The sequence below is a fragment of the Phodopus roborovskii genome, unplaced genomic scaffold, assembly GCF_943737965.1.
Source record: "Phodopus roborovskii unplaced genomic scaffold, PHOROB, whole genome shotgun sequence".
Taxonomy (NCBI): domain Eukaryota; kingdom Metazoa; phylum Chordata; class Mammalia; order Rodentia; family Cricetidae; genus Phodopus; species Phodopus roborovskii.
Window position 1 is genome coordinate 29000594 of NW_026125052.1, and position 11983 is coordinate 29012576.

At 48.7% G+C, this 11983-nt stretch overlaps 1 protein-coding gene across 2 annotated transcripts; it reads right to left on the minus strand.

Annotated features, from left to right (window-relative positions):
• Positions 1 to 288: 288 nt before the first annotated feature.
• Positions 289 to 11496, minus strand: LOC127218929 (CMRF35-like molecule 7). Of its 2 annotated transcripts, none has more exons than XM_051180050.1 (4): positions 11351 to 11496; positions 5462 to 5791; positions 3060 to 3144; positions 289 to 2436 (listed from the first exon to the last, which is right to left on the minus strand). In XM_051180050.1, exons 1-4 carry the CDS (start codon positions 11466 to 11468, stop codon positions 2268 to 2270), a joined length of 702 nt encoding a protein of 233 aa, XP_051036007.1. In that variant the 5' UTR covers positions 11469 to 11496; the 3' UTR covers positions 289 to 2267. The 2 variants fall into 2 exon arrangements, with proteins under 2 accessions (XP_051036007.1, XP_051036001.1); XM_051180044.1 differs by having other exon boundaries at positions 3060 to 3147.
• Positions 11497 to 11983: the final 487 nt, after the last annotated feature.

The window sequence follows — 11983 nt, forward strand, 5'->3', positions numbered from 1 at the left end:
CGGCATCCCCAGAGGCCCCAAACGGCATCCCCAGAGGTCCCAAACGGCATCCCCAGAGGTCCCAAACGGCATCCCCAGAGGTCCCAAACGGCATCCCCAGAGGTCCCAAACGGCATCCTCAGAGGCCCCAAACGGCATCCCCAGAGGTCCCAAACGGCATCCCCAGCACCTACTTCAGGCAGTTCCCTGCCACCTGTCATTCTAGTCCCAGGGAATCCGATGCCCTTTTATGGCCTCTGCAAGCACTGCACTCATAGCACAGAGAATCACATAATCAATGAATGGAAGTTACAGTGTTTAAAAAAGAACTTTTTTTTTTTTGGCAAAGGACTTGAATAGTAAGATTTTGGCAAGATTCCCAACATCTCCAATTATCAGGAAAGTAGAAATAAGTAGACAAAAAACAATGGATATAGAGGGATGTGGAGAAATTGGGTTGTTTACATCCTATTGGTGGGAACATAAAATTATTAAAAATGATATAGAGATCATTAAAAAAATGACAATGAACATTGCCATGTGACCCAGCAGTAGTACTCTTGGGTATACATGCTAGTTACTGGTCTCAATGCTGTGACAAAATACATGAAAATAACTTGCGGGGGGGGGAGGGAGGCTTTACTTTAGCTCACAGTTTGAAGGTTACAGTCCATCATGCTGGGGAGGCCCTGGCAGCAGGAGTAGATAGATGTAGCTGTAGTGGCCAGATCATGGGCTGCATAGCCACACTTCATCCTCAGGAAGGAGAGAGAGAGAAGAACCAACTGGTGCTCGGTTTGATTTCTCCCTTTTCTCAGTGTTTAATTCGGTCTGAGACCCTGGGCTATGGGATGGTGAGTGCCTGCATCAGGGTGGATCTATCCCTTCTCAGTTAAACCTCCTTGGAAGCACCTTCATAGAAAAGCTTAGAGGCGTGTCTCACAGGTGACTTTAAACTCAGCCAAATCAGCAATCAAGATTAACTCACATGACCATATCCAAGAGAATTGAAGACAGCATCTCAACATGATACCAACACACCCAGTCTCATTGTCCACAGAGGCCAAGTAATAACAGCCAAGGAACCTATTAGTAAACGAGTCGCATATCCACATAGTGGAATATTACTTAGCATTTAACATAATGGAATTCTGTCATCTACTAGAAGATGGAGGATCCTCGAGGACCTGATGCTAAAATAAAGCAACCCCAGAATAACAAATGCCTCATGGTTGCACTCGGGTTCATTAGCAAAACTCATGGTGAGAGGCTGTGGTAGCCAGGGTCTGATGGGGTAGACGTTTTGCCCAGTGAGTTTGGAGTCTGAGTCTTGCCAGATGCGAGTGTTCTAGAGATCTGCTGCCTTTGCAATGTGCATACCTGCTCTGTGCTGTGTGCTGAGAACTTCATGAAAAATCACGTTATGCTCCTTTTTCTTCCAACCACAGTTAAAAGCAGAAGAAGCTTATGATAAAGGACAATTCTCACTGTCTCTACCTTCCTAGCTAGTGCTTTTGGCAGTTTCTCTGAGGAGCTACCAAAAAACAGATTTCCTCTGCAGAGCAGATGACGCAGTGCAGGCCATAGGGAGGACTCAGGTCAAGAGACACATGGCTCTCTCCGCTACATTCCGGGCTAACCTTTGGTTGAAACCAGCATGCCATGAGTCTGTGTGGGCCAGAGCTCTATAAAAGGGTATGCAGCCTTCTGCTCCTGGCCCTGGAGCAAAACACACCTGCTGGGAAATGCAGTCCCAGTTCCCACAGCCAAGTCATGGATGACTGAGTTCTCCACACTCCAGACCCTGGGCCTGTCAGCCAGGCTTTACTCCTCACCTTTCCTCAGAAGTGCACGCTAGGGGTGGGCTCAGTGTCCAGGACAGACAGAGGATGGACGTCTGTCTGCCCCACCTTCCCTGAGCTCTCTATGTCAGAGTCACAGCATAGATATCTAGAATGCCCTTCTGCTTCCCTGTGCTTTTGTTTGAGGCTCTGAACGAGCTTTTTCAGCTGCGGCTCTCACCCCAGGCTGACCATGGTGGGTAGATGGGAGAGGGCAGGTGATGATGTATAGGAGGAGTAAGATACTAGTACTTCAGGTGTGATAACAGCTCGGTGGGGGGTCCTGAGCGGTAGCCCCATGGTGTGCAGATTGGAGATCATGCCTGGTCAAGCCCTCTGGGCACCCAACCTCAGTCACTACCAACTGAGGACTTAAAGATGTTTCTTCCATGGTGTGGTCTGTGGAATGAGAGTCCAGAATAGAAAGGCTCTGCTAACCATCTCAATCTAAGGGGCAACGTTCTTCACCAGAAGTTCGGAGTCCAAATTGCTACAGAGGGTATCTATCCACTGTTCCTCAGAGATCTTCCGAGTTGACCCCTTCAGCCAGAGGACAACACCAGCCAAGATGAGCAAGACAGGAACCTTCACAAATATCAGGAGTATGTAGTGGGTCCTATGAGAAAGACACAGCCATCAGGGTCCCATGCCTTTGAGCCCCATTATGCCCCAACCCCCAAGTCAACAGCCAGCTCATCACAGCCTGAAACAGAAGGCCCACATCCTACTCGGAAGATCCCCCAGGGAACTTCCCCAAGGTCCACCCAACCATGAGGGCTCCTCAGTGACCCCAGGTGATCTTGGCATGACCTGTCCCTTTGTCCTAATTTTATTTTCTGGGCTTCTCATTTCTCATAGCTCCCCTTATATCAGCAGAAACCTAGAGTTCTCCATATCTGGATTGTGTTTGCTTACTCTGTCCTCAACACTGGCTCCAGGTTGGCAAATCTCTCCTTGCCCTGCTTTTGTGATGAGACTGGGACCCTACGGAAATGTCTCTCCCCTTGGCTGCCACAAATGCCACCAAGGCTGAGTAGTGATGGACAGCTCTACAGGGCAGTTTTCTGGTGGGGCTGAAACGGGACCATGGTGGGTGGGAAGTACCAGGGACAGAGGTGGCTTTGGGACCTTGAATTTTGGCTGTGACAATCACTGGCACCTGCTGATGGGACATGGGCTTGGCATCCTGGTAGGAGGGACCCATGGGGATGAGGAAGGAGAAAGAACCGCAGGACTCACCTCTTGTGCAAGTCAGAAGACATCACATATGCACCGCTGTCCACAGTGGACATAGTTGAAAGCTTAGAAGACATGGTATCCTTTCCTACTAGACATAAGCAAAGGTGGTCATACGTTATGGAACAGATTGGGGGTGGCTCATACATGGTTCACGATGGCACCCCAGCCAACCAGTTCTCCATGGGTGTCTCCATGGGTTATTATTGCTATGATAAAACACTATGACCTAAACAAGTTGGGGAGGACAGGGTTTATTTGACTCACACTTCCACATCCCAGTCCATCACCGAAGAAAACCAGGACAGAAACTCAAGCAGGGCAGGACCTGGAGGCAGGAACTGATGCAGAGGCCATGGAGTGTGCTGCTTACTGGCTTGCTCCCCATGGCTTGCTCAAACTGACTTCTTTCCCTCCTTCTTTCCTTCCTTCCTTCCTTTCTCTTTTTCTTTCTTAAGGTTTCCTTTCTTTTTAAACATTTCATGTGCAATGCTGTTTTGCCCACATGTGTCTGTGTGAGGGTGTCAGATCCTCAAGAATTGGAGTTACTGACAGTTGTGAGCTGCCAAGTAAGTGCTGGGAATTGAACCCGGGTCCTCTGGAAGAGCAATCAGTGCCCTAGCTGCTGAATCATCTTTCCAGACACTCATCCTGCTTTCTTATAGAACCCAGAACCACCAGCCCAGAAATGGCACTACCCACAATAAGATGGACCCTCCCCCCATCAATCACTAATTAAGAAAATGCCCTACTGGCTTGCCCACAGCCCGATATCATGGAGGGATTTTCTCAATTGAGGCTCTACCCTCTCCAGTGGCTCTAGCGTGTGCCATGACATTAAACTATCCAGCACATCAGGAGGCCTTTTCCCCCTGCATTAGGACACCTGGTCTCTTTGATACAGTCCTTTGGCTTCTACTGAACCATCTGACTCCCACACAGTCATTTCCTCCATCATTTTCATTATTAATGAAATTAATATATGTATAGACATAGACATTAAGGAGGAGAAAGATTGTAGTCATAGTCTGTTCCTTTCCATCCAAATAGTACCCGAGTATGGCTCAAGGACAGATGACCTCAGAGAAACGAGTTTCTAGTGCTAGGGTGGTGAGTGACAGAGGGACTCTTGGAGGTTGCTGAGCAAGAAGGCACATGTTAGTTAAATCCTGAGTGACTATGAGGAAGGAAATGTTACAGTGAGGAAACTATAGGGTGTCTTGTAGTGGGTGGCTGGGTCATGGATCCCTGAGCCCAGCTGGACATTCCTGGCCTATACTGGCCCTTTGGGCTAGCTCTTGACCTAGCAAATCCTTCTTTATGGGTTTCAATCACACTTGGAAGCTGAGCAGCTTCATCTTTGCATCCTCGAAGAGGTCACAATCACCACGCAGGTTATTGTCCCCAGTCCCCCTGGACACTTTAAGCTCAGCATGGAGCACGTTCATTGGCTACTCCCTCCGTCTTCTGCCTACATGTCCTATTCGAACCCTTTCTGTCCTCTTGGGAAATCTTTTTTGGACGTGACCCTTTCTGTACCTCACTTCCCCCAGGAGGCGGCTTCAGCATCTCTCTTGCTGGTTTCAGACCCATCATCCCATGGGCTGATTCCAAGGCCACATTGTTTGCCTGCTGCCTTCTCAGGAGCCAGCGTGGCCACTGGGCTGAGGAAGGTTTGAGCATGACTAACTGGTGGAAGTGGGAAGGGCTGGCTTTTCAGTCACCAACAGGAGATCTTGGAGTCCCTCATTGAGGCTGAGGTGGGGAGAAGCCAGGAGGACTAGGGGCGACTCTGATTCTGATTTCTTTTAAAGCATCCACTAAACATTTGCAAGCCTGGGTCTTCCTTCAGCCATGCTTATTCTTCTGTAGTCAGAAAAAGCAGAAGTGGCCACCAGGAACGTCCAGTCCCTCCAGAGGGGCCAGTGTCACTGTGGTTTGTCTAGGCCTGGGCTTCAATGATGGGGCCCTCCCTCACAATGCCTTAGCTGGCCCCCACTGTCCCATGTAATGACAGGTGAAGGGTACAAGTTTTGGAAAACTAGAAACTTCTCAGCTTGCTGTGCTGAGGACTTCAGGCATCCGAGGCCTCCCCAAGACTCCAGTGGAAGCATGTGAGTTTCTAGGTCTGTGTAGCAGCAGGAGAGCAGGACATCAGGGCAGCAGGGATGGACATGGGTCCCAGAGGGGGATGTCTAAGCCCCAGCCCCACACCAACCTCTGCCAGTCAGGACACATGTCAGCTGGCTTCCTTGGAGAGATGCTGGCATCGATAAAGATGTTGGGCTGCTATCCTTCCTCACTTCTGTCACCACCCTGTCCCGTCTGTCTGTCTGTCTGTCTTCTAGACTCCCAGGCCTTTCTTTTTAGTCTTTTTACCCCCCCCCCCCGGGAAAAGTGCTTACCTGAGTAAACGGTCACTTTAACTCTGGTCCCCCGGTCAGTTCCAAACTTTTCAATACCACACCAGTAAGTGTCTGTGTCGTTTTGCCTGAGCATCTCCATGGTAACCAGGAGTGAGTTGTCCCTCCAGTGGTCCCTGATGGACAAGCGGCCGCTCTTCTTCTCTTTCTCTGACCCCCTGGTTCGAATGAGGACCCTGCAGGTGCTCCAGTCTGCCCCTCGGCACCACCACTTGTTGTGGGCTTGCCATCTTGAGCTATAGCGACATCGGATGGTCACCGATCCATTCTCCGGGCCTCTCACGAACGCCGGGCCTTCGATGGAGACACAGCCTGGAAAACAGAACGGCAGGATCTGGCTTCTGCTCCTCTAAGCCAACCCAGTGTCCAAAGGATTAGGTAAGGGTCCATGGCCCTCTCTGATCCTCGGATCTGTTTCCTCTGAAGCCCAGTTTGCTATTAACCCCTGCGTGGCCATGCCCAGGCCTCTCCAGACTCCATCTTCCAGGGCCTCCTGCGTCGTGTGACACTTCTGATTTCCGTCACTTTGTCCATGTCCTCTTGCCTCTGTTATCTGATCACCTCCTTCTCTGACTATTCCACTCTGTGGCCTTTCCCTTTCCCCTCTCTCCAGATCCAGTGGCATGCTGGGAAATGCTTAACAAACTCCTGTCTAGGTAACATCCTTCTATCTTAGTAATATCTGCCAATCTCTGTGGTGTAAATGCCCCCACTGAGACAGACATCAAGCTATCAATGAGCACGGAGCTGAGATGAGATGTCTCAAACCAACTCTTGCGAGCCATTGTGAGCTGGTTCTACATGCAACTGGAGAAATCTAGGGTGTGAGTTACTTTCCCCCTAGCTGTGATAAAAATGCCCGAAAGCAACTAAAGAAGGAAGCAGGGTTTTGTTTTTGTTTTTCAATTCTTGTTCTCAATTTGAGGGCTGCATCCATCATGACTAGAACTGTATGGTGGTGGGAATGTGAGGTGGCAGGTCACATTACATCTGCCATCAGCAAGCAGCGGTGAATGCTGGTGTTCAGCCCGCTTTCTCATGAAAAGAAGATATTCAGCCCAGACTCCCACTCCATGGCATAGTGCTACCCACATCCAGGATCGTCTTGCCTCCTTGTGTAAGTCCCTGGAAAGAACCTCACAGGAAAACCCAGATGTGTGTGTCTCCTGGATGATGCTAATCTGACGTCAGGACCCATGAAAAGGAGTCCATTCCATCTCAAGTTCAGAGACCTCAAATCTGTCTTATTATCTATAAGACATTAGTTAGGCAGTTATGGGATGTTTTGTCGTTGGTGGTGGATGTCTCTCATCAAGATAACAATAGACTTGGGCCTAGGTATGTTTACTCTGGACCCTGAAGGCGGGGATGGCTGGTGTGACTACCAAATACTTAGAGGATTAAGGGAAGTAAATCTTGCTGCTCCTTATATATGCTAATAGAGGTCTTCTACCATTTTGTCCCTACTGTTGGTTGAATACATAAGATTGTGAAAGAATAAATTAAGGGTACATTCAGTATGGAGTGAATGGCCCTCCTGACAGCTGTCCTGTGTCTCTGTCTTGGATTCTTAGCCCCTTTAGCGAGCCTTTCTCCCATCCACACTCCCCCTCTCATAAGAACCTTGGACTGCTCAGCTGGCTCGACTGCAGCCTTGCAAGCACAGCCTCCAACAATGAGACCATGAAGCAGCACGCCCAGCATCTTCTCTCTAGGCTTCTTGCCTCCACTCTGTGGTTCTAATAAATGCCTACAATCTGATGATTTCCAAGTGACACTTGTAGTCCAAATGCTCTCCTTGGTTTTAGAGCTCATTCCAAACACTCACTGTATCCCAAGCATCATTCCAAAACACCCACCATATCCTGCCCTCTTCTTCCACAGAGCCCACTCTGCTTCCTCTCGCTAACAGGGGGCAGAGGAACCAAAGCCCAAAATAGTCTGGAGAGTGTCTCTGTGGAATGTGTATACTGGCGTGTGGAGTGAGCCCAGTGAAGTTGACTAAACACAGATACACTCTTTCCTTACCGTGACCCCTGCTCTCAGTCACCAGGAAGCAAAGACCATCTCTCAGTCTTAGACTTTGGTCTCTGAGTGGGGTGGGTTTGCACAATAGGCTGGTTCTCCGTAGAGCTAATTTAGTTTTTATTTGAGGTTTGCATCTATGGTTGACAGAATAACCCTTCTTCACAGACTGTTTGTTGGAAACCAGCAGTCTGCTGACCCTGCTCCCTGACGACGGGTGGGATGCTCATGACGATGTCATCGCTATAACACGTACCTGGCTGGGCAGTTAGGCATGCACAAGTTTCCCTTTTAAAGCAAGCAGGCCAAGCGTCCCCCCTTCCCTCCTCTCTCTCTCTCCTGCTTTTGGTTGACCACCAGCTACTCCCCATTTCTCTCCCCCCTACCAGTAAACTCCACATGGGCACTGAATCTCATGTTTGTGTTCCATTAGGCAGTAATTAAAACAAAAGAACAACACTGTTCACTTTTTTTTTTTAGACAGGATCTTACTTTGTAGCTCTGGCAAGCCTCGAACTCACTACATCAGTGATTCTCAACCTTCCTAATGCTTCAACCCTTTAATCAATTCCTCATGTTGTGGTGAACCCCAACCATAAAATTATTTTCTTTGCATCATCACAACTGTGATTTTGCTTCTAATATCTGTGCTTTCCAATGTCTCAGGCAGCCCCTTGGAAAGGGTTGTTAGATCCCACCAAATGGGTCATGACCCACAGATTGAGAACCACTGTCTGGGGTGGCCTTGAACTCATAGACATATGCCTACCTGTGCCTACTAAGTGCTGACTATTGACATTCTAATACTCTACCTGTTACTATGTACCCAACCTGTTACTATGTGAGCTCTTACAGACAAAGGGAGGTTATTGAGATGGATACATTGTGGCTCTCACAGACAAAGGGAAGTTACTGGGATGGATACATTGTGGCACAAACTTGGAAACTGGAGTTCAATCCCTGCAACCCAAGTACAGGTGAATGGAGGTCCCCTGACCTCCACATGAGCACTGTAGGACACATATACACACCAGAGAAAATAACAAGATTAACAAAAGAACCTTCAATGTGCATATCCCCATCTGTAGTTTTAAAAAGAATAAAGGCCCTTACAGGTGTGACAGGGACATTGAGGTAAGATTGTCCTGGATAATTCTGTGTCCTGATGAATGAATGTTGAAATGGCTTGGGATGGAAGGCATTCTGCTGCTGGCCTGGAAGACGAGGTGAGGCTGTGGGCCAACAGATGCAAGGGGACTTTTGGATGAAGCCTAGAAACGGATCGTTCTCTGGAGCTCCAGAAGAAACCCAACCTTGACTCTGGCCAGTGAGACTATTTTGAACTCTTGATTTTGGAAGAGTGAGATGAAGTTGTGTTGTTCCAGGCCACTGAATTTGTGGTCACTTGTTTATGGCATGAAGAACTCAGGCAGACAACCTTGTAAGCCCTGAGCTCGCTCCCCTAGGAGTCTAATTGGAGAATTAGCATCAACATGGATCTCTCCTCTCCTTCCCTCCGCAAGTGATCGGCTATCACTATTCAGCCAACTCCACCCTGGAAATGCCAATCTGAGCCATCTTCTTTTCATTTGTGCTGCCACAGCCCATGGGGCATCACAGCAGAGCAGGCACAGTGTGAATTTTGCCAACAGAAAGATGCATCCCCACAGTGTTGTTGAGAACCCTGGGTAAGTTACTCACTGAGCCTCACTCCCTACTTTGCATTGCTGCCATGCTACTTTCCATCAGAGACTGGGGTTATAAACCCCATGTAACCATCTAATGCTGGACATCCGGCTGTGTGGTCAGAGACGGCCCTCGTCTGGTACCTGGATTGTGGTAATAGCATTCAGAACAATCCAGTGATCCATCTTCCAGTTCAGACTGTTGCCGGGACTGGACTGAGCCCGTCTCCTCCTCAGCTGTGCCCAGCAAGTCAGCTTCATTTCTGGCATGGATGTCTTATTGCAAACTAGTTTTAGTTTCTCATTATTGTCATTTCTTGCTCCCATGGGAGTCTTTTCCCTGAGCTTTTCCCTTTTTCTAACCGCAATGTGCCCTCTTAAGGGTGTGGCCTTAGTCCTGCCTGGGAAGCTCTAGTCCTGCCAACTTACACGTCTCCTCCAGTCCGGGCTGCTTTCCAATGCCTTACCCTTTTCTTGGAGCTGCTGACTCCTGTGGGCCCCCTGGCTTTTCATCTGGAGCCCGACTACTTCATTTCAGGTACCCATCTCTTTTCCTAATGCCCTCAGTAAGTTTCTCACTGTCAAAGCACAGAGGTGCCGCATTTCCTCTCTCCCTCCCCAACACCAGTCCTGCTCAGTTTCTAGTTCATGGTGAGTACCACAAAGCTGTTAGCTATTTTGTAAAGAATCAGTGTGTTGTGGGCAGGCACACAATCGTTGTAGTTGTAGGTTTGCTATAGACAGTGGAGCGTGGGCCAGTAGCCTCACTACTGATGTAACAGTAAACACTTGGAAAACGCAAATGCCATTAGTAGGGAATTAGACTGGGAAGTTTGGTTATAGCAATTGCATAGTTAAAAAGTAAAGGGCAATGTCCAAACAATGACAGGAAAGATGTCCAAAGCACATTATTCTCAGAGTATTTTTTAAAGTTACCTAACAAGGTAAGTATAGTGGCATATGCCTTTAACCCCAGCATTCAGAAGGCAGAGGCAGAAGGATCTCTTTGAGTCTGGAGCCAGCCTGGTCTACATAGTGAGTTCCAGGCCAGTCAGGGCTACACAATGAGACTCTGTATCAAAAAAAAAAAAAAAAAAAAAAAAAAAAAAAAAAAGGGTGGTGGTGGTGGCGTCGGCGGCGGCGGTGGCTCAGTGGTTAAGAGCACTGGCTGCTCTTTCAGAGGACCCAAGTTCCATTCTGAGCTCCAACATGGTAATTTGCAACCATCCATAACTTCAATTTCTACAGGCATCAGGCACTCACATGATGCACTTACATACATTCAGGCAGAACACAGGCACACACATAATACAATGAGAATTGAAATCCGTTCTGTGAACGGTCTCAGTGTATGGCATCTTAAGAGTGTGAGTGTGAGTGAGTGATGATTGTGGAGGGTGACAGTATGTAGCTGTATGCCTTTATGTGCACTAGTGAATTGTGTGCATGTGTGCGTGTGTGTGTGTGTGTGTGTGTGTGTGTGTGTAAATGAGCAAGCCACGCACAGCTTACTGCTGTCCTGCTTGGCCTCTAGGACAGCCTGATGCTGAGATTTAGAGAGCAGGTGGCAGGGGCCTAGAACTCAGATGCAAGCGAGGCCATGCAAACATCCACATCTGTCAGACATCATTTTGCCTTTTGCATTTCCAAACTCACATTCAGACAGCGCCCCCCCCCATCCTGCCCACTGAGTGCTCCCTCTGCATGGGTGTGCCATCCTCTCTGAGCCTGTGGCCCTTTTCCCAAGCCATGCCTTATCCATGGAGTGCCTGCTCTGCTTGCTGCAAGGGCTGTGAAGATCTGCCTCCTTCTGGAGCATGGAAGGAACAGGTCCAAGGGGGGGGGGCGGTTCTGTAGCTCCCTTAGTGATAGCATCTCCCTCCTGTCAGCTTCCCTCTCTTCTGTCGGGTTTCTTCCTGCTGTTAACCCACCAGAGCATCTGGGATCTCTTTAACGGCCATCTCCATTCCTTCCTTCATGTTCCCAGGTCCGACACATGCCTGGCATGATGTGGAACCAAGGGTCCTTTTGCTGAATGAAGCCACAGAGCTTCATTTTCCTGAAGGTGGCGGCTCTTGTCAAACCCAGGACAGAGCCCTCTGCCCCCTGCTCTGTCCAAGCAACCCCAGTCCCCAAGCCTCCAGATCCTAGATGAACATACCTGGGAAACTGAGAAGAAGCAGAGTTGGGGACAGCCACCACATGGTCTCACCTCCCCACTCCACACCCCTGACCCACAGCCAGCTGCAAATCCAAATCCCAGCTGGATTCCAAAGCATGGGAGAGCCCGTCTGACCCCTTCTGTTGTCCAGGCTGCCTGTGAGTGACCTACTCATCTGCTTCCTTTTATAGAGTGGGTACTTCCTGCTGCCAATTACTCAGCACAAGAAGTCTCAGTTCCTGCAGGGCTGGTCACTCAGTAGAAGTGAGGGGGCTAGGGAACTGCATAAGGCAAGCAGAGACAAAGGAGGCAAGCCTGTAGACCAGTTGTGGGGATGTCTAGTCTTGGGTTAAGGGTAGAACATTCTTGGAATTAGGTCGAGAAATGATCTATGCTGTAATGATGAGCTGAGTTCCCAGCTCACGTGTTGTGGGCTGTGCTAGGCACATCTGGCATTGAATATTTATCCCCAGTTGATAGTGTGAGTATGTGTGTGAGTGTGTGTGTATGTGAGTGTGTGTGTATGTGTGTATGCTCGCCATATGCAAATAATTAAAATAAATCTTTTTAAAAATCTAGGAATTAAAACATAAGTTATTCAAAATCAAATTTAACAATCATACAAACAGGTTT